The following is a 26,056-nucleotide window of genomic DNA, read 5'->3' as shown; positions in this document are numbered from 1 at the left end:
ATGCGCATAAGCTTAAAAATTATATTCAAAGTTTGATCAAACCATGTTTGTCAGCTTAATGATTGAATTTTGTATTTCAGGCGATGGAAAACTCCACTATCGTCTGTGACTACGGCAATGAAATCAAAGTCATCCATTTTCCTCTGGTGCTAGAGAAACGCGACTGAAACACTGCCCAACTGTTGAAAAGAATTCTAAAATACACTACCCGACTGTATTTAAATACCTCTACAGTGAATAGCCTGATCAAACCCTTGTTTGTGACCGTCCTACTGAACTGTACACTATTTATACTTAAAGAATTCCACACAGTGAAAACCTGCCAACTTGAACAGATATAAGGGTGATTGCTCAGAACATTGTTAAAGTTTTCAACTTGATTGACAACATTGTTGTTAACTTTTAAGCGTCAAATATTTGATGATGAACATATTTAAATATAAACAAGTACAGCTCAAACAGTTGTCTCAATATATGTTAGAAATACAGCAGATCACAAGTGTATCCAATAAACTTACAGAGCAGTAAGGATTTGAAAGTTAACCTCAATGACGCTAACAACGTTAACTGTAACAAAGTTCTGAACAATCGGCCAACTGGTTCTTATCTTTTCAGTAAGCATACTCTTAAGAATTTGTTCTAGTTATGGAAGGCTTTGAATTGAGTTTGCAAGTGAAACTTTCAATTACATTAAAAAAAATCGTAATATATTTTTTTAAATTGAACTATGATTTTAAGGGTTCGGACCCACAAATAAGTTCGCTCTCTGATGTCTTTGTTAATCTCAATGTTAAATGATGATGCCTAGTGACCCGTTACAATTTTGGTATTATTTAGAGGGAATTGGCTTGCTAATTTATTAATATGTCAAATAAATGACTAATATACACCATACATACAATTATTCCAGTTTGTACATTTGCTCTTTATTACAACTGACATCAGATTTAATAAACATATTTTGCAGGCCAAAAAACATTTTTTTATTATATTTTTTTTGTAAATATCTTACTTTTTTCTGCACACAAAACCATTTCAAATGATACCAAAATCCTATAAGGTAATTAATATTCACATATTTGTGGGTCAGATTCCTTATTAAAAAAAAACACCTTTATTGATAGGGGAGTCCCACCGTTAATTATAGTTTACGGCTTACAGATCAAACCTTTTTTAGCGAAGAGTAGTCAACATGTAATGCAGCTCTATTATCTTTACCATAGTAAGAGTTTGAGGCCAAAATGTAAATGAAATTTGACATGTATGTTTTTCATTGAAATGTATTATAAGCAAATTTGTTTCACAATTTTTGTTAAAGTCAAACTAGTTCAAATTTGATTTTTACATGTACTGGTTTGGGACACCTTTTCGCCCAAAAATGGAGGTTTTTCTTGAATTACTTAAAAAACTGTGAATATTTTCAATGCCACTTTACAGCCCGGATCTATGTTTCATATGATAAGATTTTTACTTAATGCTTATTTTAGGAAGGAATTAGCATGCCAAACAGACTCAGTATAATTTACTGAAATTACTGTGTACCAAATATTCACCAACTTTGGAAAATTGGTTTTATTTAAAACATCTTAAAAAAAGTGTTCTTGATTGACAACAAAATATGTTCTGTTATTTCTTCCTTATTTGTATAAAACTTCTTGCTCTCTTTAAACAAGTATTTCGGAGTGAAACAGTGTTTATTTTGTTTAGAAGTTAAAATTGATAATCCTTTGCGGGTAGAAAAATGGCACTTACTGGAGTATTTTCAATATTGGGGATAAATTAGTTTTACTTAAGGGTGGGTAACTAAATGGTACGGGCAGAAAAGTGGTCCCTAACCAGTATGATTTATTTACATCGCGATGTGAATCTTCCATGTATGAATTTAGACAAAAGTTGTTAAAATTGATGTGACTTTCAGACTGATAGTAAAGTTGTTAAGATATATGTATGACCTCATGTAAACTTGTTAAGATATCTATATGACCTCGTGTTTTGTTGTAGCTTGTTCAAGGTTTGACATATCATGTTACTGTGTATTGTTAACTTGTCTGTTTTTCCAAGATTATTATCTTGATGTATTGTGATAGCCTTGGTGTCGTGTTGTCAGCTTTAAATTGACCATTACTCAAAGATGAATCGGTATATTCAAATAAAAGTTCATACTGATTATGCCATGTAAGGCAAGGTCCATAACTCTGGCTTTAAAAGCGCATGTAAAGTAAGGTCCATAACTCTGGCTGTAAAAGCGCAAGTAAAGCAAGGCCCATAACTCTGGCTTTAAAAGCGCATGTAAAGCAAGGTCTGTTACTCTGGCTTTAAAAGCACATGCTAAGCAAGGCCCATAACTCTGGCTTTAAAAGCGTAAGTAAAGCAAGGCCCATAACTCTGGCTGTAAAAGTGCAAGTAAAGCAAGGCCCATAACTCTGGCTTTAAAAGTGCATGTAAAGCAAGGTCCATAACTCTGGCTGTAAAAGTGCAAGTAAAGCAAGGCCCATAACTCTGGGTTTAAAAGCACATGTAAAGCAAGGCCCATAACTCTGGCTTTAAAAGCACATGTAAAGCAAGGTCCATAACTCTGGCTTTAAAAGCACATGTAAAGCAAGGTCCATAACTCTGGCTTTAAAAGCGCATGTAAAGCAAGGTCCATAACTCTGGCTTTAAAAGTGCAAGTAAAGCAAGGTCCATAACTCTGGCTTTAAAAGCACATGTAAAGCAAGGCCCATAACTCTGGCTGTAAAAGCGCAAGTAAAGCAAGGTCCATAACTCTGGCTTTAAAAGCACATGTAAAGCAAGGTCCATAACTCTGGCTTTAAAAGCACATTTTAAGCAAGGCCCATAACTCTGGCTTTAATGTGTGTCTAGTTATGCCCCTTGTTTGACTGAGAAACCACCCTACAACAGACGAGCATTGGCGTTTACATTGCAACGCTCTCGTAAAAAACATTTTTGTGATAATGCAATTCCTTTCCATCCATTACTGTGTAATAAATGTATCTTGTAAATGATGAAGTCATGTTTACCCAAAATGGAATGTTGATATAACAAATTGATATATTCACGTTTATAACAAATTGATTTATTCATGTACTCTTTCATATGGCCAAATTTTCTTTTTATCTTTTTTAGTATAATGCCATTGTTATCATCATTGAGTACTCTTAAGATTTATTTTCAGTATTTCCAGATTTCCCATCTTAATACTTCCATTTTCATTCATGCCTATTTTACCTTCTTAAAGGGAAATTATTCTCATTTTTTGTTATAATTTTTTCAGCTATTGCTTTTCATCATAAATGCTGCAAAAGCCTGAGCTAATTGTATTTTAGAAATCATTCCTTATTGCTTGCAATGTAACATGTTGTTACACGTTTTCCATTGAATTGCAGCAAGATTCTCTATAGACAGCATAAAAAATCCACATATCCATTAAAGTTTGAGCATAAATCAATGCAATATTCAATCTATATGTCTTTATATGTGTGAGCATATATTTTATTTTCCTTCGCGAGAGACATTTGTTTTATAACAGTTTCTACCAATCTGTATTTGTACTGTAATGTTCTATGATGTATTAATTATTTTATATATTATTTATTTTCAAAATAATGTTTTGCTATTAAACATTGAATGATAAAGTAAAATGTTTTCATTTTTAGCTTGTCTGAGTTAAGATGTAAAAAATGTTGAGGTGTCTTCATAGCCTTGGCGTTGTTATTCTGAGGTATCTTCATAGCCTTGGCGTTATTAACATGCAAAACTTAAACCTAGGCCATAACTGAAAAATAACAGTTTCTACCAATCTGTATTTGTACTGTAATGTTCTATGATGTATTAATTATTTTATATATTATTTATTTTCAAAATAATGTTTTGCTATTAAACATTGAATGATAAAGTAAAATGTTTTCATTTTTAGCTTGTCTGAGATAAGATGTAAAAAAGGTTGAGGTGTCTTCATAGCCTTGGCGTTGTTATTCTGAGGTATCTTCATAGCCTTGGCGTTGTTATTAACTTGCAAAACTTCAACCTAGGCCATAACTGAAAAATAACATTCAAGATATTCTAATGCAACTTTTTACACATGTTGCCAGAGACAATACGCATGGGTACATCTAGACCCATACCTCTGGCTTTAATAATTGTAGAGTTATGCCCCTTTTTCACTGCAAAAAAACTGCATTTGCAATCACTCCACAGCATTTTTGTTCAATCAACAGGCATAAAGAGGTACAGGTATTTATAATATTGTACACAACTTCATTGGTGACTGCTTGCGGTAAGAGAGACATAGTTGTCACAATGATGGTTCCATGTATGTGCATGCATGCGGAAGTGTATCTGTTCTTCCTGACATAATTTGTTTTGGGCTGCCTGATTCTTGTCCATGCATTATAGGATTTTTGTAAGCTTGTCCCGAAGGTTCACCATGATGAGGCGGCTAGTTGCACACAAGCCAAAAGGTCTGTACCTCAAAGGTCAAGGTTAGAGGTCAAAGATTGAAATAATCCTTGTCTGGGCTCTATCTTGACCATTCATAATAAGAGTTTCAAAAGAAATGCCCAGAAATTCAAGATGATGAGGCGTCATGTCCTATACAAGACCCAGATCTGTGCCTTAAAGGTCAACAACAAGATTAGAGGTCAAAGATTGAAATATACTTTTTCTGGCTGTATTTTAACCATGCATTATAGAATTTAAAAAAAAAACTTGCAATGAATGTTCACCATGATGAAGCAACATGTTGGAGCAAGACCCAGGTCTGTAACTCAAAGGTCAAGGTCAAGGTTGAAGGTCAAAGGTTTAAATGATCCATGTCCAGGCTTTATCTTGACTATGCTTTATAAGATTTTCAAAAATCTTACCATGAAGGTTCATCATTATGAGAAGTGTGTCGCATACATGATCCAGGTCTGTTACTCTAAGATTAGAGGTTCAAGGTAGAAATAATCCTTGTCCCAGCTGTTTCTTGACCATACATTGTAGGTTTTTCAAAAAACTTGCCATGGAAGTTCATCATGAGGTGGCATGTTGTGCTTATGACCCAGGTCTGCACGTGAAAGGTCTAGGTCACACTTAGAGCTCAAACTTTCCAGTTATTGTTTTTTGTTAGTAAAAAAAATTGACGAAAAATTTGAAATATGAAATCCTATAAGGAAGTAAAAATAACAAACCAATCAGATAGCCCTCAAGTTTTTCTCAGTCTGTTGTTAAACAGCAGTTTCTTTATGAAACTGAGCCAATGTGGATTTAATCAAATGTCGACAGTAACTGAATATCAAGTAATACATTCTGGCTGGTTATCAAATTGAATTAAGAAATAATGCAAGTAAACAAAGTGAAAAAGTTTGGTGAAAAAGTTTGGTAAGTATTGGCAAAAGAATTAAAATTTGAGAGCTTTCGAGCTTGGATCATGCAACTCCAAAAAAAATTGGTGAAAAAAAACACTATTTTATAAAACAGCATTTTTTACAGGAGTAATATGTTTCAACAAAAAGTAGGTATAAAAAGGGCCTTTTCAAATACCGGTAGTAGCAACAACAACGCTTGAGTCTGCATTTGATGATATTATTGTTTTGGGGGTTAGTAGGTCAAGGTGAACCCTTTTTGGAAAACTTTGTCTGAAGAATAGCCTATGAATAATGTGAAATAATTCCATAAAACTGTAGGGATCCCTTGACCATTAATGAAGTTTTGGTGAAGTCCTTGACCAGTAGTTGAATCATATTGCATTTTGAGTCAAAGGTCGTAGTTAACATTTTTTTCTTAACAAATCAGTGGTAACAAGAATCTTATCTAGTTAACCAGTTAGTAAATAACTTACTAAGTGGAATTCTCAAATCATAACTAGGTAACCAGTTACTGCTCAATGCCAAAAATGCATTTATAGATAAGTGGTAACACAGAGCTTATCTAGTTAACCAGTTATTGTGTTACATATTAAGTGGAACTCTCAAACCATAACTAGTTAACCTGTTAATGTTGTACAGCTCAAAAAAGGTAATAGGTGACAGTTCTGGGCACATTCAAGCCAGTTTTTAGTCTTATGATATTTATATTACCGAAAAGGTTTTGCGAATATTAACTAGATAGCTAGATAATTATTGTGAAAATAAAGTGGTTAACACGAACCATTTTGTGAACATTAACCGGTTATCCTAAGGCAGTTATATGCCACCATAAGATATAATTGTGTGACCTTTGGTATATAATTATTCAATCTTGCAAATGTTTCTGGCAGAGGGCACATTTCATTAAAATATTTTTACCTAAACAGAACTGCTTTTTGTTGTAAAGGACGGACTGTTACTGAATAATAGGTAAATAATTTGAAATTATTACAACAACATATTTTATTCAATACAGAAACATAGTTCAAATTAAACAATAAACATGACTGAGTGATAATTTCAAACAAATAAGTATTCGTGAGGTTTTTTTTTTGAATAGACAGCAACATTTAATATGTCAATTAACAAAATGAATTGATAAATGACAAAACAATTATTAAGATCTATAAATACAAAATTAATGCATTTGTTAACTACCACATACATAAATACAATACAGAAAACAGTGTTATTTATTGTTTGTAACCAAGTTGGGGCCAAAATTTTGTAACATTCCTAATTCTAAAACACATACATTTTTTCCAAATGTGAAAATAAAATTCCAAATGAAAATTATGTTTTGAAAAAATTGAATAAACCACTTGAGCCTCAAACCATTTTTTATGACAGAGTTGATGTATTATATGGCTAAAGGCTATTTTATGCAGAATTGCCAATAAACTTTGAACTGAAGAAACAAACTTGATCATAATTCTTTTCTGTCTATTTTTTAAAAGCATTCTTGTTTGTTTCTAGGCAAAATTGGAATTCCCAATTGAAGCTGAAAATTTGACAATTTTTTTCCCAATCTGAAAGGCCATGACCCCATTCACTAAATGGCAGAAAAAAAAACACGGGAAAACTTCAACATATAATTGTCTGAACATGATTTGATTAATCAAACTCAAACTCTACCAGACATTAAAATTGACTTTAGCATTTAACTTTCATATAATAAATAAAAAGAGTACGCCCACAACTATTAAAACATGTAGCTAATTCCAGTCTTCATAATCAACAAGCATGAATTCTCAGTGTGTAACCACTGCTGGGCTTGAGTTCCAATTTCAACTATATATCCAAGTAAACATCTATTCTAAAGATCAAGATCACCTGCTATTTGTCTCATATCATCTTCTAGAGCCTTCATTTCATGTAAGATCTTGTTTTCCACGTCAGACAAACCATCACCGTCGGACACGGAGGGCACTGTGCTGTCAGGCAGGAAGATTTCTGGAACCTCTTGGGACTGGCTTGTACCATCTGTTATAAAAGAGGAACCATAATTGTACAAAGTTTTCCACATTAGACAAACCTTCAGCGCCGTACACCAAGGGCACTGTTCTGTCAGGCAGGTAGATTTCTGGGATGTGTTGAGTCTGATTTGTACAATCTGACCATAACTATCTACAGTTTTCCAAACAATCCATCAATGGTAGACACGGAGGGCACAACTAGCTGTACTGTCACACTTCTGGGAGCATTTTTTTTTTTACATCAGACAAACCATCCATGTCAGACACTGAGGGCACTGTACTGTCAAGCAGGTAGGCAAGAGTCTGGCCTGTACCATGTGTTTACCACAGTGACATGGCTATTCTACTTGTAGGAAAAATTATTCAAATTTGATTTTATACAAATTACCTTTCCTCACTATCTTGCTTTAACTGCCTTGTTAGAAATAATACTGGTAAACATACCAGAAAATGATTGGGGAACTCTCAAGGTAGCACATTAGGCTTACTAGGCACAGATTGATCATCAAAGTGCTTGTCTGACAGTGGTATGATAAGCTATGTTATAAATACCAGAGAATGATGGTGGTTGAAACTCGGATAGGACCTTCCCACTAGGCTGACTGGGCGTAGACTGGTCATGGAACCTCAGTCCTAGGCCTAAAGACTCAAAGTGCTTGTCTGTAAGGTTAAGGTAAAATTGGGATACAAGGCCAACTGAATGCTTGTTTTCACTAATGTACATTCAGCTAAATTTAACTTTGAAGACAGATTTTCACTGATATGAATCATGTTCAAGTTCATTTTCCGGGTAGAAACCAAAACTGTCTGTTTTTTTAGTTTTTTCAAAAACATTCCGCGAAGGTTCTTGGACCCTGGACTCATTGAATAATAGGCAGAAACCTTTACCACAAGCAAGAATTATGATTTAAAACTTAATTAACATTGCTATTTTTATACCTGAACCCAAAGCACAGTACAATACAGATCAACAAAATACACTTATTATGTTTTCCGGTGCTTGATAGAGATTTCATTGTTTCAAATAGTTTGATATTTTTCACTGTTTCAATATTTTAGTCTGCTCTTCATTTCAAAATCAAACCTCAGTATGCACAAGGCTAAACACAATTTCAATGACGTCATTTCGGAAATGGTGTTACTTTGGCAAACAATATGGCGCATTTAACAAAAAGAAAAATTTGTTTGTTTCGGTGTAATATTTCAATACATTTCACCTAGTAAGCACCTAAAAGCTATATTTCACAAGTGGCATCCTCTACATTTTACCTTTGTTGGCAGATTTTTCCACATTGTATTCCTTAGCTAGCTGACCCATGATTTCTTCAATACCTTTTCCAAGTGATTCATTGTCTGTAGAATTGAAAATGAGAAGTAAAACATAAATAAAACAAAATTGCCGCAGAGCCTAGATATACACTTTTCTATTGTTTTTTTCCTTGACAATTATTAAAGCAAGAGTTATGGGCTTTGCAATACATGTGAGTACTGTTTCTGACAATATGTTGGCCAAGTTTCATTTAAATATCTTGAACTGTATCTCACTTCACCAAGGCTGTGACAATACCTAGACTTTTTTCTTGAAGAGTTATATTGAATAATTTCAAAACCCATCATATTTTGACATGTAAATAATATGATGATTTCATGACAAACAAGTTTAATATAATATATACATTTATGAAAGGTAATATTATAAATAATGTTTATGTAATTATGTTCAAGGGTACACAACTATAGAACAAGATGGCTAAGGCTTAGAAGAAATAAAACATGCACTAGTACACTTCAAATTTCTATGCAATTCAACTAAAATGGAGAAGGTGTTTGTGAGTTGGCAAAGGTAATTTCACGTAGCTATAAGTAATACATATAAAAGAGCATATAACTCTTGAATGCAATTTCACTGGTACTTGCACAAACTATGTTCTGAACTTGACAAGAATGACCTTTAATTACACATTCATATAATTTTATATGATTCTAGAGCATTATCAAAGATATAGCTGCACCCCACCACCCAAACAACAAATTGATTTCAAAGTTACTGTGAACCATTCTTTTCTGCAGTCTTTTCCCAGGAAGCCACCTCTATATTGTGTTCATCCAGCACAGGGGCAGATAAATGGCCAGACTTTCCACCAGAGTTATCCCCTCTTTTCTCTCCTATTATTCCAGTAGCATGATCTCCCCCTTGAGTCTGGCCATGCGTTCCTGCGGAGTTATTTTTCTTTGTTTTCTTGGCTGGCTTCAGGTTACTGGAGTCTTGAGCAGTGAAACACGCCATGTAGTCCTTGCCTCCCATGTATAGCTCATAGGGGTACAAGTTCCTTTATAATACAATGAAATATAATGAAATAAAGTTTATCAATTGAGCCACGTTACAAAGTTCAGAAAGGTTGGTGTCCCAAGGCCAAAAGTTAAAGTGAAAAAACAACAACAACATGTTAATTTAGTCACAGATCAACCCATTTGGCTAGCATTAATTTTTTATCAATGACTGACTCACATCTTAAATTCTCTTTCCTAAAATGGATACGAACTAAGCTGGAACATACTTAATAATAAACTTGCTTGTGCGAGTGTTACGTACCTCTCATAATACTTTTTCACAGGAACTCCATTTGGAGAATTTTGTTGCTCTGTAAGTTCTTTGAAGACTGCTGTCCACTGCTTCTTCTTTGAAACCTGAATAGAAATAATTTAATAAAAAACTATAAAACTGTTCTCAAAAGTATAATTTCACTAGGGTATTTACTCAACGTGTAACAGTGAGAGACATCACCAGCTGCAGTATGACAACTAAAACTACAGTCAAAATAACCTGTTGACTCGATATTGCTTGGCTAGATATCCTCATTGGCTTGAACTGGATTTAAAGGACATATTTTTTTTACCTTGTTCATATAAAATGCAATGGGATGGCTCGATTTCACCATTATCGATTTTTCAATGCCATTTTCAACGACCCAGGTGAAAATTCCATCACTTTAATTGCTGTCTTTAATTGGCACGAGTACAAATGTCAATTTTTTTGTCATTTCATGTATAAATCTCAATGCCTTTTGAGAAGGCTTCAATCACACAACAAGTTGGGCTGAATGTTTCTCCAAATGGAAGAATTTATGCAAATGTCAAATGCTGAGCAATCTAGAGAAGGACCAGTACAACAGGGGAGAAAACTAGATTGGCAATCACAAAGGTTTCTGCCTTCGGAACTAAGAGACAAAAGAGAAAGCTAACTGTAAAAAGCTACCTCAAAATTAGCTGTTGAGAACATGGTTGAAGACCAAATATATGTTTTAGATATATTCAGTGCTTTTTTTTTATGTTACTCACTGTAGAAAAATATGCTTGTTTAGTGTTTGCGTATAGATGTGTTCATATTTTTATTTTTAAAGTGTAAGTGAATCAGAAAAAAATCATTTAGTATTGTTATAGTATAGAATGACTGTGTCATGTTGCGAACAGTGCAATGTGGGTTCAGAAAAATATACATGTCATACAAATACTCTTTTAGTGGAAATAATGTAGGAAAATAAAAAACAAGGTAAACATGACTTTTTTTAACATATGCAAGGAAAAATATACATTCAGTAAGCATTCCCACTTGGCTTGATATTCGTGAGGCTCGAAATATTTTGGCCTGTCCCTGGGATATCGAGCCAACGATTTCAACCGTAAATGTAGATTTTCCAAATTTTAACAAATGTAACAAGGCTATCTTTTTTAAGATTTTTGCGCCAAAAATTCATCCCCATTTCCCATGTTAAAAATAATCTATTTTCCCATAATTTTGTGTCAAAAACACCCTTTTGTTTAGGTTGTCCTGTTTGTAAAGAATTAATTTTATTTGCATTTTTGGCCTGCAATATGCTGTCACTTGTCTCTTCAGTATGTTCATCAGTCCTTCCTGGGACATCAGGACAAATCTCCTTTCATCCATTTCTCCATATGTTTTTGAGTTATTGACTACAAACTGCATACCAGTATACATATTGACTGTGTTGAAGAAAATTACTTTGCTTTTGGTATTTTTAGAGTTATTGTTGTTGAGTATTTTTATACTTATCTCGTTACTTCTCTTCATCGGGCGGTCTTGGCCAGAGCATAACTTGAAAAAGCTTCAACGTACTTGCCTTAAACTTCACAGACAGATAGATTTTAATGAGAAGAAGTGCAGTGGACAGGAACCATAACTCTGATTGCAGTATTCTTTTAGTTATTGTCACTTGTTTAATTGTCATTCCTTTGTCGTAAGGCAAGTTTGAACTGTTCTTGATTAGGTGGAGTATATGGCAGTCAGTGTCTGCCCTTGTTATACTTTTTTGTGACTTTCCTCCATAACTCCATTTTTGAGGTATTGAATTCAACTGAACAAAAGAAACATTATTTTGTGTTTGGTACACCATATTAATAACTCTACTATGTTTTTAAAAACTAAAATGAAATTTACTCTTCTGACAGATGTTATAATCTTTATTGCTATTTAGTAGGACCATAAGCTTACCGGTAATTGATGCCTTCTCACAGACATAAGGCATTCAATGAGCATACATAAATCCCAGTCTTACTTCTTATTTCCAGAAGGTGGTGTAGTGGGGGTATTAATCACATTCATTAATAACTATAGTTAATAATGTTAATGAAGATGTCTTTATGAAAGAACAATTCATTTAAACTTAATTTTACAAAAAAAAAAAAAAACAGTACAAATTATTTGTGTTTGAATTACATAAAAAAATTCTAGCAAACTTCCACATTGGAAGGGTCCCGGTTCCTTTCCCCTGGGGCTGAGAGACAGCCCTTTAACCACAACAACCAAACATGAAAATTAAATAGTTTAGACAATGGCAATCAGTTTGAAAGTTTGACTTTACCATGTTAAATCCCCCTCTCTCATGTACAGCAAGGTAGACTTGGAACATCCTGACAGGGATATTATGCCAGACCAGAACACTGCGGATCTGGCGACCATGACGGGACATAAACCGGTACACGTCATGCTCAAAGGCCTTCTCATTCTTCTTGTACATCTAAGGAAAATATTAAGAGTGGTCAATTAATATCATGTAGGCAATGGAAGAGTTTTCTCAAATACATATTATGTGTCTTGCACTGTCAATTTATGACATAAACAGCTGCAGTAATCATACTGGCCTTGAAGGTTATTTTTGTTGTATGCTATGCATCCATTATGAAAGGCCTTAAAACCTTAGGAAATAGAAAACTCATGACATTCTTTAGCAAAATGTATGGTACCACAACACCACCTGCCTTTCTAGATAAGAACACTATGCAAAATGAGCCCAATTTCATCCCACTATGATCCCAGTTACATCATACACTGACCCCACTTACATGCAACAAAGATCCCACACTTATCCCACTTACATTCCAAACTTATTCCACTTACATTCCAAACTTATCCCACTTACATCCTACACTGAGTCCACTTACAACCCATACTGAGCCCACTTACAACCCATACTGAGTCCACTTACAACCCATACTGAGTCCACTTACATCCCATACTGAGTCCACTTACAACCCATACCGAGTCCACTTACAACCCATACTGAGTCCACTTACATCCCATACTGAGTCCACTTACATCCCATACTGAGTCCACTTACAACCCATACTGAGTCCACTTACATCCCACACTGAGTCCACTTACAACCCATACTGAGTCCACTTACAACCCATACTGAGTCCACTTACAACCCATACCGAGTCCACTTACAACCCATACTGAGTCCACTTACATCCCATACTGAGTCCACTTACATCCCATACTGAGTCCACTTACATCCCATACTGAGTCCACTTACAACCCATACTAAGTCCACTTACATCCCACACTGAGTCCACTTACAACCCATACTGAGTCCACTTACAACCCATACTGAGTCCACTTACAACCCATACTGAGTCCACTTACAACCCATACTGAGTCCACTTACAACCCATACTGAGTCCACTTACAACCCATACTGAGTCCACTTACAACCCATACCGAGTCCACTTACAACCCATACTGAGTCCACTTACAACCCATACTGAGTCCACTTACAACCCATACTGAAACCACTTGCAACCCATACTGAGTCCACTTACAACCCATACTGAGTCCACTTACAACCCATACTGAGTCCACTTACAACCCATACTGAGTCCACTTACAACCCATACTGAGTCCACTTACAACCCATACCGAGAAACCCATACTGAGTCCACTTACAACCCATACTGAGTCCACTTACAACCCATACTGAGTCCACTTACAACCCATACTGAGTCCACTTACATCCCACACTGAGTCCACTTACAACCTATACTGAGTCCACTTACATCCCATACTGAGTCCACTTACATCCCATACTGAGCCCATTTATGATGCACAATGTGCCCACTTACATCCTACACTGAGCCCACTTACATCCCATGCTGAGCCCACTTTCATCCCATACTGAGCCCATTTACAATGCACAATGTGCCAGCTTACATCATACACTGAGCACTCTTACATCAATGTCCATGGTAAACTTCTCCTCCTTGGTTTTGTCAGTCATGGTGTTAAGGAATCTCAGCTTGGATTGGGAGAATTGTTCTGGGGACTCGAACCCTCCAATCGACGCTGTCCTTATTGTGGGAACTGAAAATATAGGTAAATTGTGACATATTGTGACATGAACAGATTTCATGTTTATAGACATTGTTCTAGACCCTCAAACCTTCCAATCGACACTGTCCTCATGGTGGGAACTAAAAACATCAATCAGTAGAAACATCAATCAGTAGTTATATATTGTTATACATGCATCATGAAGACTCAAACACTCCAACCAAGCCTGGCATTGTGTTGGGAACTTAAAACATGGATCAGTAGTAATATATATATATATCACAACACTTGTCCAGTGCGGTCTCAAACACTCTATTACATTGTCGTCATTGCTGGATAGGGAACAGGAGGACGGTAGTAATAATTTGTGTATAACTATCTGTATGCATTTCTTGTTCGGATGATTATTCCAGGAACTTTAACGCTTCCACTAAGCGTGTCTGTAGATCAGGTGTTATATTACTACATGTTTACTATGCGGACTCAAACAATCCCACTAATTATTTTCTCATTGTAGGAAACTTAATTGTAGGTTAATTGTAGGTCAGTAAAAACCAACTAATTTCTGCTTTTTAAGACTAACCCAATTTTAAAGCCATGTGTTTTACCACATATAATTTTTATTTTTACAGGTCTACCAAAGCGAATAACTTGTGTTATAGTTTCAAACTTATACTATTAACCAGGTAGGAATTATTTGATAATTAGATGCAATGCTATGGAACATTACGACTGTTCAAATTCTAAAGTCAGAAATTTATAGTAATATCAGTTTGTGCAGTCATCGAAATTAGTCTTTTGGATGAACAAGCCTGAATTCTTATACTATTGCTTGACATCAAAGTTTTGAACAAGCCCTGCAATAAAAAATTCAGAACATTAGCAAACCTGGAAGACATTTTACCAGTGCAGGGCTTGCAGGCTTATTATAATTTTGACCACTATTTGTAAGTTATTTTCATTTACTATACCAGAAATGCCTTCATCTTGAGAAATCTCTCCATCCGATAGGAAGTCATACTCCCCAGCTCCTGGAGGATTTACAGGCAGATTCTCCTTGCCAGGCTTTTTACGCTGTTTCTTCTCAATCAGGTGAGATCTTTTGGTTCTCTAAAAAAGACTAGTTTGCAGCAGAATTTGACCAATTTCTCGTGGCATAGTTTGTGCTGTTAAATTTTAGCAAAGGCCCCATCCATAAAAAAATCATTCTATGGTCTTGGGCTTACTTGTTTTAAATAAGGGCGGTAAGTCTGACAAACAAAGTATTTAAGTGGCGTAGCAAAAGATCAAACAGTTAAAAAATTTACGCAGTAAACAATTCCTAGCATGCAATTTTTAAAACCATAACTCTGCCAGTGTTTGTAGGTTTCTTCTCAGATCAAATGCCATTACACATGTCCAGCCTTTCCTTTCAGAAACAAAACAAAGCAGTGAAGAGTCTAGAAACAGAAGATATCTTCACTTACAATGTGTTGGGAGTTCTGCGAGTGGCTGAATGTGGCGGTCTTCATTGCTAGAAGCCTAGATTGTTCTGTGGTTGTCTCCTCATAGCCTGTCTTGTGTTTATGCTTGCGTTTTCTTCTTGTGTGCTGTCCACATTTATCACAAGATGATGATGACTTTCTTTTGGGCTCTAGTATGAATGATAAAGGAATTAAGTTTGACAGTAGGGACAAGAATATTTTCTGGCATGTTTGAAATTTTATCAAAATTATGCTTTAACTTCAGATGGACAAAAGTCTTAGCTGCAAATTGATCTATTTGACGTGCAGTAATTATCCATTTAACACTCACAACTCCTCATGATTAAGACCATGGCAAATACTAGCTGCAGAGCAAGCAGATCAATCTTGATTGTCATATAGTGTTTTTCTCAATTGGTCAACTGGCAAATTTCATAGCCAAAATTCATATGGTTTGCTACAAAAATACATCATGTCATTGGAGTTTCATGTGGATATCTTGAATGGTTTTTGAGTCATTCCCAGAGGTTTAAGCTCTTATACAACTCCCAGATGCTACCAATGACACTAAGGCTATCACAATTATCTGGACTATTTGTGTTGTGAAACAAAATACCTGTATCATGTTCCTCCACCATCTTCAATGGGTCATATTTGAATGTTGTGTAACGTAGCCGTTCCTCAGGGGCGAGACCGAGGAGGAAATCTGCCTCTTCCACGACGTCCTCAATGTGGATACGCTTGTACGACTTGCGTAGCTTGTTGTTAGAGGATGTGCATAATGGTGCATGACTCCGACCACAACGTCTCCCTCCCCTGCCCTGAAATTAGCAGCATGTGTTTATAATAATATTGGCATCATAATTCATTAGAACACTTAGTGACATGAATAAATAATCTGATTATATTAAAAAAATTGGGGGATGAGGTAGTGTAGGGATATAAATTTCCAAATCTCACCCTCGAGATCATTGGTTCGAGCCTCACCACAATCTTATAGCCTCTGAAATTGTTCATGAATACTGGTTTCATTAAGAAAAGTAATTCCATTCTTCAGGTAGGGCATAACTTGTTTTTTTTATATTCCATGCCCGAAAATTTACACAACAATTAACTGTGTTTTTTTTTACCCACTCGCCTATAAAACTGTCACTAGTGAAATAAAATATGATCTTACTCTAAAATCAACAAATATCCTCTATATCTTTATAATAATCACAATAAACTAACTTTTATTTAGTAAAAGCAAAATTAAGTTGGAAATTTGACAACATAAAATAAGCTAGTTAAGCTTGTTTCACTTAAGAACTTTCAAAATATTGGGCCCACGCCCTTATCCTCTGGTGTAACTTCTAATAGATCTCTTACCCTTCCTCTGCCCCGCCTTTGAGTGTGTGGTTATGACTGGGGTTGGGAGCTGTCAATATCTTCAACTTACCCTTCCTCTGCCTGGCCTTTGAGTGTGTGGTTGTGACTGGGATTGGGAGCTGTCAATATCTTCAACTTACCCTTCCTCTGCCTGGCCTTTGAGTGTGTGGTTGTGACTGGGATTGGGAGCTGTCAATACCTTCAACTTACCCTTCCTCTGCCTGGCCTTCAAGTGTGTGGTTGTGACTGGGATTTGGAGCTTTGGAGCTGTCAATACCTTCAACTTACCCTTCCTCTGCCTGGCCTTTGAGTGTGTGGTTGTGACTGGGATTGGGAGCTGTCAATATCTTCAACTTACCCTTCCACTGCCTGGCCTTCAAGTGTGTGGTTGTGACTGGGATTTGGAGCTGTCAATACCTTCAACTTACCCTTCCTCTTCCTGGCCTTTGAGTGTGTGGTTGTGACTGGGATTTGGAGCTGTCAATACCTTCAACTTACCCTTCCTCTGCCTGGCCTTCAAGTGTGTGGTTGTGACTGGGATTGGGAGCTGTCAATATCTTCAACTTACCCTTCCTCTGCCTGGCCTTTGAGTGTGTGGTTGTGACTGGGACTGGGAGCTGTCAATATCTTCAACTTACCCTTCCTCTGCCTGGCCTTTGAGTGTGTGGTTGTGACTGGGATTGGGAGCTGTCAATACCTTCAACTTACCCTTCCTCTGCCTGGCCTTCAAGTGTGTGGTTGTGACTGGGATTGGGAGCTGTCAATACCTTCAACTTACCCTTCCTCTGCCTGGCCTTCAAGTGTGTGGTTGTGACTGGGATTGGGAGCTGTCAATACCTTCAACTTACCCTTCCACTGCCTGGCCTTCAAGTGTGTGGTTGTGACTGGGATTTGGAGCTGTCAATATCTTCAACTTACCCTTCCACTGCCTGGCCTTTGAGTGTGTGGTTGTGACTGGGATTTGGAGCTGTCAATATCTTCAACTTACCCTTCCTCTGCCTGGCCTTTGAGTGTGTGGGTGGTTGTGACTAGGATTTGGAGCTGTCAATACCTTCAACTTACCCTTCCTCTGCCTGGCCTTTGAGTGTGTGGTTGTGACTGGGGTTGGGAGCTGTCAATATCTTCAACTTACCCTTCCTTTGCCTGGCCTTTGAGTGTGTGGTTGTGACTGGGATTTGGAGCTGTCAATATCTTCAACTTACCCTTCCTCTGCCTGGCCTTTGAGTGTGTGGTTGTGACTGGGATTTGGAGCTTTGGAGCTGTCAATATCTTCAACTTACCCTTCCTCTGTCTGGCCTTTGAGTGTGTGGTTGTGACTGGGATTTGGAGCTTTTGAGCTGTCAATATCTTCAACTTACCCTTCCTCTGCCTGGCCTTTGAGTGTGTGTGGTTGTGACAGGATTTGGGAGCTGTCAATATCTTCAACTTACCCTTCCTCTGCCTGGCCTTTGAGTGTGTGGTTGTGACTGGGATTTGGAGCTTTGGAGCTGTCAATATCTTCAACTTACCCTTCCACTGCCTGGCCTTTGAGTGTGTGGTTGTGACTGGGACTGGGAGCTGTCAATATCTTCAACTTACCCTTCCTCTGCCTGGCCTTTGAGTGTGTGGTTGTGACTGGGACTGGGAGCTGTCAATATCTTCAACTTACCCTTCCTCTGCCTGGCCTTTGAGTGTGTGGTTGTGACTGGGATTGGGAGCTGTCAATATCTTCAACTTACCCTTCCTCTGCCTGGCCTTTGAGTGTGTGGTTGTGACTGGGGTTGGGAGCTGTCAATATCTTCAACTTACCCTTCCTCTGCCTGGCCTTTGAGTGTGTGGTTGTGACTGGGATTTGGAGCTGTCAATATCTTCAACTTACCCTTCCTCTGCCTGGCCTTTGAGTGTGTGGTTGTGACTGGGACTGGGAGCTGTCAATATCTTCAACTTACCCTTCCTCTGCCTGGCCTTTGAGTGTGTGGTTGTGACTGGGACTGGGAGCTGTCAATATCTTCAACTTACCCTTCCTCTGCCTGGCCTTTGAGTGTGTGGTTGTGACTGGGATTTGGAGCTGTCAATATCTTCAACTTACCCTTCCTCTGCCTGGCCTTTGAGTGTGTGGTTGTGACTGGGATTGGGAGCTGTCAATATCTTCAACTTACCCTTCCTCTGCCTGGCCTTCAAGTGTGTGGTTGTGACTGGGTTTGTGAGCTGTTAATATCTTCAACTTACCCTTCCTCTGCCTGGCCTTTGAGTGTGTGGTTGTGACTGGGATTGGGAGCCATCAATGTCTTCAAGGTTCTTGTGGCCATATACCTGAAAAAAAACAACACTTTTTGTGCCGACGATGTAATCACACTGTTGCTGTAATTTTTGTTATATTATAAAAAAGGTAATTTCAAGAAAAGAAATAAAGAGCAGGTTAACAATTATGGCAATATATTAAGCTATTAATATGATTTCTCAGGAGAACCCAACACTCAATCATATGCAGGGGACATGAGACTGTGAATGTTTCGCAATAGGTGGGATTTTGACTAATTTTCAATTAGGCAACAAATTGCAGCTTGTCTAAGTATTCAGGGTGCACCTCTCATCTGCCCTTGGCACTATTCCTTGATACCTGTAGGTGCAGTACCTGTACATGTTTAGCAGCCACCCAGGAGTGTGAGTGGGGATTTCCCAGGAACTCGATATGATAAGTGGTCGGGTCTCCATCTATGTCAATAAGTACGTGAACACCTACTTCAGGGTCTCTCGTTATGACAGCTGGCCACCTGAAACATAAACAGCATGGAAGTATTAAAGCCAAGGCTGTCTATATAATCATTTTTTTTGGTGACTAATGGAGACAAAGAGACATTCAACATGAGATAATCAATTTGGTCAGGGAAGACCACTGGTTTAAATAATAACATACAAACAAAAAACATTGAGTGAGTAATTTTCTTTTCAACTATTGACATAAATTACAGTAAAACTGCCATCGGTCGAGGACGCCGGGGACGGAGCAAAAACCTCGAGGGAACCGATGTTTCGAACGACCCGAATTTCAATTTTTTCAGTCTGTTATGAAATATCTTTCAATGTATTTTAAGTCAAACCGACTGTTTACTAAGACACCGAATATGTGTTGCGTTGTGGAAATCGCTCATATGTTAAAGGCTGGCGTATACTAAATGTAAAATGTAAAAGAAATATCAATAAATGAATAGATAGAAATGTTTATTTTTACAAACTAAAATGACAAGAAGGAATTCTTTTCAGAGTTTCCGATGTTTGATTGATATTGTAGTTTTTATTCATATTTGTATTACAGTACACATTTTACATTCCTCACAATTAACTTCTTGTCATTAACTTCTCAAATGTTCTTATTAACTACTATCTGTCATGCGTAACCAGTGATAAATGGTTTTTCACACATTATCAAATTGCTTTTCAACTGTCATTGCAATTTTTACAACTTGCGATCATTTTAACACCTAGCGATTGTTTGTTTATTTTGGAACACGCATTAGGGAAAAGTGTGAAATTATTACCTCGAGGGAGCCATTAGGTTTTGTACAGGATTTGTGTACTTGGGACTGACTATATTGCTCAACTCCTCGACATATTTAGGTTTCGATGCAGCGTAGATATATTTTATATGAAAATAGAAGGAAAAATGTTCGGGACCAAGCTCACACCTTGAGGGACCGCCGGTTCTCGAACGAGCGCTTGTTCGAAAGACCGCAGTTTTACTGTAGTAAGGAATGTACTTTCTAATTATTTTACTTAAACATAATTACTTGCAGTATCCAGCCATCTTGGCCCAGACCAGACAGCCTTCATTCAGCAGGGACATGACAAACTTGATCCCAGCCTTCCGCGCCATCCTGTCGTACCTGGCAACAATAAAGATATATAACAAACTTGGTGCCAGCCTTTCGTACTTGGAAACAATAAAGATTGCATATAACAAACTTGGTGCCAGCCTTTCATACTTGGAAACAATAAAGACTGAATATAACAAACTTGGTGCCAGCCTTCCGCGCCATCCTGTCATACCTGGAAACAATAAAGACTGAATATAACAAACTTGATCCCTCCCTTTCATGCAATCCTGGAGCAATAAAGACTGAATATAACAAACTTGATCCCTCCCTTTCATGCAATCCTGGAGCAATAAAGACTGAATATAACAAACTTGGTCCCACCCTTTCATGCAATCCTGGTTCAATAAAGACTGAATATAACAAACTTGGTCCCACCCTTTCATGCAATCCTGGAGCAATAAAGACTGAATATAGCAAACTTGATCCTACCCTTTCATGCAATCCTGGAGCAATAAAGACTGAATATAACAAACTTTGTCCCACCCTTTCATGCAATCCTGGAGCAATAAAGACTGAATATAACAAACTTGGTCCCACCCTTTCATGCAATCCTGGAGCAATAAAGACTGAATATAACAAACTTGGTCCCACCCTTTCATGCAATCCTGGTTCAATAAAGACTGAATATAACAAACTTGGTCCCACCCTTTCATGCAATCCTGGAGCAATAAAGACTGAATATAGCAAACTTGATCCCACCCTTTCATGCAATCCTGGAGCAATAAAGACTGAATATAACAAACTTTGTCCCACCCTTTCATGCAATCCTGGAGCAATAAAGACTGAATATAACAAACTTGATCCCTCCCTTTCATGCAATCCTGGAGCAATAAAGACTGAATATAACAAACTTGATCCCTCCCTTTCATGCAATCCTGGAGCAATAAAGACTGAATATAACAAACTTGATCCCTCCCTTTCATGCAATCCTGGAGCAATAAAGACTGAATATAACAAACTTGATCCCACCCTTTCATGCAATCCTGGAGCAATAAAGACTGAATATAACAAACTTGGTCCCACCCTTTCATGCAATCCTGGAGCAATAAAGACTGAATATAACAAACTTAATCCCACCCTTTCATGCAATCCTGGAGCAATAAAGACTGAATATAGCAAACTTGATCCCACCCTTTCATGCAATCCTGGAGCAATAAAGACTGAATATAACAAACTTGATCCCACCCTTTCATGCAATCCTGGAGCAATAAAGACTGAATATAGCAAACTTGATCCCACCCTTTCATGCAATCCTGGAGCAATAAAGACTGAATATAACAAACTTAATCCCACCCTTTCATGCAATCCTGGAGCAATAAAGACTGAATATAACAAACTTGATCCCACCCTTTTATGCAATCCTGGAGCAATAAAGACTGAATATGACAAAAATTTTGCCAGCCTTCTGTGCCATCCTGTCGTACCTGGACCTTTTTACCTGTTACGCTGAGGAAGACACACTGGCCTTTTGTGGGGGAAAAACCCGCTTATATTTAGTTTTGGGGGAAAATAGTCAAGAGGTTTTTTTTAAACAATTTGGATAAATTTGTTTTAAAAATGCAGTGTTTTTTTTCTCACTTTTTAGGGAATGGTGGCGGGTCTCTTTGATGGGGAAAATAGGATTGCTTTGGAAAAAAGGGGACATGATTCATATAATGTTGAACTTGTTGTCATTTTATTCAACAAACCTATTGATATATATCCATGAATTGCACTAACTTGACTAAGAGGTCAATGCTCCTCAATAAAAAGGGGGAAAGTTCTGAAAAAAAACAACACTTTTATGGAGTAAATTATTAAAAACGTAGAAAACATATCACTCAAAAACATCATTCAATATATCATGAGATTCTCATGATATGAAAAAAAAAATGAAAATGGGGAATTTCAGATGCTATTTTGAGGGAAAAAACAGGGTCTGACCCTTGAAGAAGATGCCAGAAATCAGATGGGGCAAAGAACAGTAGAAAGGCCCTGATGTGTACAAGGTTTGCAGTAGTCGAAATGAGCACAAGGCTGCAAGACTAAAGGTAAAAGGTAAGGTAAAATGTTTTCCGGACTTTGAAACTAGTCTTATTTCAATGACTAGTGACAGTTTTCAAGTTTTGTTCATCTGTTTTTTTTGCTAGGTTAACTATTTAGACACTTGCACTAGAACACTACAAAACAGAGTGTGTGAATACAAGAGACATACTTTGCATGGTCCTCCTCTGTTGCAGAGCATGTGTTCATGTTTCTGTCTGGATTCATGTGGCAGTACCAGGACTGGTCATCCAGGCTGTCAGCAAACCTGGCAGGAATGCGCCTCCATTTTTGGCAGTCTGGATTATCACACTGCACCCAAATATTTTCTGTTAACTGAAAAAATCATTCAAATTATGAAACTGACTTAGAATACTGATTTTAACAGTGCCAGTGCTCCATATATAATTTCAGTTGTATACAAATGTACCACTTTAAATGCCCCATTAAAATGCACTTTTTTCAATGGTGCATTTTTGTTGTTATTAAGTGGTAAGTAAATTCTGGTAACATTAAATAACATGTGTGACTATGTGCATTTACCACAGCGCTCTCATCCAATTTTACAGTATCAACCAAAATAACAATTAGTGATAGATAATTGTTATAAACTAACCTGCAATGTAATATCCAGTTCTTGGTCAAATAGTGATCCTTGTGAAGGACCATGGCTGCTGAAGAGGTCAACGCTATCTTGACTTGCTGTCCTTATGCCACATTCACCTGGGCCTGTGCGCTCGTCTGTGTAACTAAGCTGAGACTCGTTTTCACTTTGGCTTATCCTTCCAGACCCAAAGATTTTAAACAAAGGATCGGATTCTTTAAAAGAAAAGAATATCCAAGCGTTTGAAGTTAAATAAATGATTTTCTGACACCCTTGTCTCAAGTCCTCTATCTTCAGTTAACTGATTGATAGAATTTGTATAAAGAAACAATATGTCAAGCATAAACAAGAGCATTGTTTAGGTGCACATGAGATGAGGTTGCAGGGTCCGCAGCTAACAACGGAAGTGAGACCATATTTCTTAACTCATGCAATGTAACACTTGTATTATCTGAAATACTCTATGCGTTCTTGACACTGCCATTAAGTAGTGATGGGCAATCAGCTTGGATTTTCATAATCGATTAATCGGAGACCCTGATCGATAATCAGCTGTAATCGGACAGTATCACAAAAGCATCATTTTCTGATAAACATGCTTCAGTTGGAAACAGGTATTATTTCTGGCACATTGAATTATTCTAAAAAAAAATATAAAAAAAATATTCCAAAGTTTATGAAGTAAGGGAACATTTCATGGTGAGGTTTACTTAAGTTGACTGGTATTTATAAGAGAATAAATGGTTGACCATGGCTTTTGGTTGATAATTGCCCCAGTGCGAAGAATAATTGCCCGAGGGTATTTATTTTTCATTGGGGTAATTATCAAACGAAAGCAATGGTCAACCATGTCTTATCCTGTATAATACATGTTTCGTCATTTGTCAATGACTTGAACCAGTTTTTAAAATTAAATTGAAAAAAATGAGACATAACAAATTGGTTTTGGATGGCATTAGCTGTTAAAAATAACATTAATTGGAAATTAAAACAGCAAACCTTTTCTCACGTATTTTCGGAATTAGACGGCAAATATTTCCATTCTTCAAATATTTCTTGTTTTTACATTGACTGATTTTGATGTTCATTTCAATATGTGAGCACAGCTAGGGTCAATCAAGCCCAGTTTAATAAGAATCTGGGCTTGAATGACCCTAACCATTTTGCTGGAATAATTTGCACTTTTCCAGCACCTGGACAACCGATTACCAGGGTTATCAAATATTTTGAGATCATGGTCGCTGTCTGCCATCATAAAGCGAATTGAACGCAAAGAGAAAATAAAGGAAAGTACTGTTAAAACACAAAGCAGCGGTTACTTTCCTTAGCTCTAAGTTACTGGGCTATATAAAGTTGGAAATTTAGAATTAGATTCAAGCAAATTTATTTATTTCTATTATTTGATTATGGAACGATGAGGTCGCCGATTGCCAAGTTACAAATGTATGCCGATATAATAGATTATCAGCGATCATCAGCCCATCACTACCATTTAGCATAAGCGTCATGGCCGCAATATTTTGAGAAGTTACAGATCCATGATACAACGTAATTCATTTATTGTAGCCGCAACATCACCACTCCAGTAAATTGAAGATCAGTGCCTGTTGTTGCGCGCTACTCCACAACAGCATCAGACAGGGCAATCAGGAAACCAGTGTATGTATGTATGTATGTATGTATGTATGTATGTATGTATGTATGTATGTATGTATGTATGTATTATGTATGTATGTATGTATGTATGTATGTATGTATGTATGTATGTATTTCTTTAGACCTTGCGGTCAAGGATAACCCGTGAAAGTGCAAGCACTTATTTCCAACGGGGTCCAGTTCTTTGCTGAAGGGACAGCACGCTGAAGAGACAGTGGTGGGATACAAGGAAGTCTGGGTGCCATACCCCAGCTCTTTTCGAAGAGACCCCTTGGTTCTTTTACGTGCTCGGTGTAAAGCACCGATACAGGGGGTACAACTTTCCTGGGTTAAACCAGTACTAAGTACACCACTTTTCCAAGCACTACCCTTTAAATGCCGAGCGCCAGGCAAGGGAGCTACTTGTACCAACTTTTAACGTCTTTCGGTATGACGCCGCCAGGGATCGAACCCACAACCTCCCGCTCCTTAGGCAGACGCCTAACCACTAGGCCACAGAGACGGTGTAACCAAAGATACTGAACAGTGTATTAATCCAGTAATTGATAAATATATTTATATATATATATAATATTATTCATTATAATATTGTGTGAAAAAAATAAGCATGATGACTGTACAGATACACCGAATTAAGCAAGTATGGGTGAGTCAAATAAACCAAGAAACTTTATTTTCCTAAACATGTATTTGGTATGGGCGAGTCAAATAAACCAAGAAACTTTATTTTCCTAAACATGTATTTGGTATGAAGTATCAAGAACAGAGGTCAATCCAGGCTGACTGGATCAACACCAAAAATAATTGAACGTTGACCAATTTTTTTTACGATTTTTTATACGGCAAATCCTTCAAGTACAAATTGTTTTGTACCAAAAGTGGGTAGTTATTCCGGTCGGGATTCCGGGTTAAAGTATATTGCGTCTATAAAATATCATAATAACATGAAATATTATAAAAAAATTCGTAGCCTGGGTCATTTTTTGTCGCCTCAGGCGATCCGGCTACCATTCTAATGTTGCACACTGTAGGGTGTTAAGCCCCCTTAAAATAAGACACCTTTGATATTAACAGAATCATTTTAATTGTATTGAATAC

General features: G+C 37.0%; 2 protein-coding genes across 2 annotated transcripts in view; one reads left to right on the top strand and one right to left on the bottom strand.

Moving 5' to 3' along the window:
• LOC128232198 (sterol regulatory element-binding protein cleavage-activating protein-like) overlaps positions 1 to 3,895 on the top strand; it is a 28,045-nt gene extending 24,150 nt beyond the window's left edge. Inside the window, exon 27 of the mRNA XM_052945613.1 lies at positions 81 to 3,895. Coding sequence (XP_052801573.1) covers positions 81 to 167 — 87 coding nt within the window. The 3' untranslated portion in view covers positions 168 to 3,895. The remainder of the gene's footprint in view (positions 1 to 80) is intronic.
• Positions 3,896 to 6,611: 2,716 nt separating this feature from the next.
• On the bottom strand, positions 6,612 to 24,554 carry LOC128228353 (uncharacterized). Its single transcript, XM_052939632.1, has 16 exons — positions 24,512 to 24,554; positions 23,315 to 23,517; positions 22,871 to 23,034; positions 20,590 to 20,685; positions 19,437 to 19,575; positions 19,027 to 19,114; positions 16,071 to 16,265; positions 15,458 to 15,624; positions 14,963 to 15,101; positions 13,894 to 14,021; positions 12,244 to 12,399; positions 9,957 to 10,051; positions 9,419 to 9,693; positions 8,633 to 8,716; positions 7,916 to 8,023; positions 6,612 to 7,370 (listed from the first exon to the last, which is right to left on the bottom strand). Exons 1-16 carry the CDS (start codon positions 24,552 to 24,554, stop codon positions 7,204 to 7,206), a joined length of 2,247 nt encoding a protein of 748 aa, XP_052795592.1. The 3' UTR covers positions 6,612 to 7,203.
• Positions 24,555 to 26,056: the final 1,502 nt, after the last annotated feature.

Source organism: Mya arenaria, chromosome 1 (genome assembly GCF_026914265.1).
Source record: "Mya arenaria isolate MELC-2E11 chromosome 1, ASM2691426v1".
Lineage (NCBI taxonomy): Eukaryota > Metazoa > Mollusca > Bivalvia > Myida > Myidae > Mya > Mya arenaria.
Note: the sequence above shows the minus strand (reverse complement) of the source record. Positions and strands in the feature narration are given on the sequence as shown.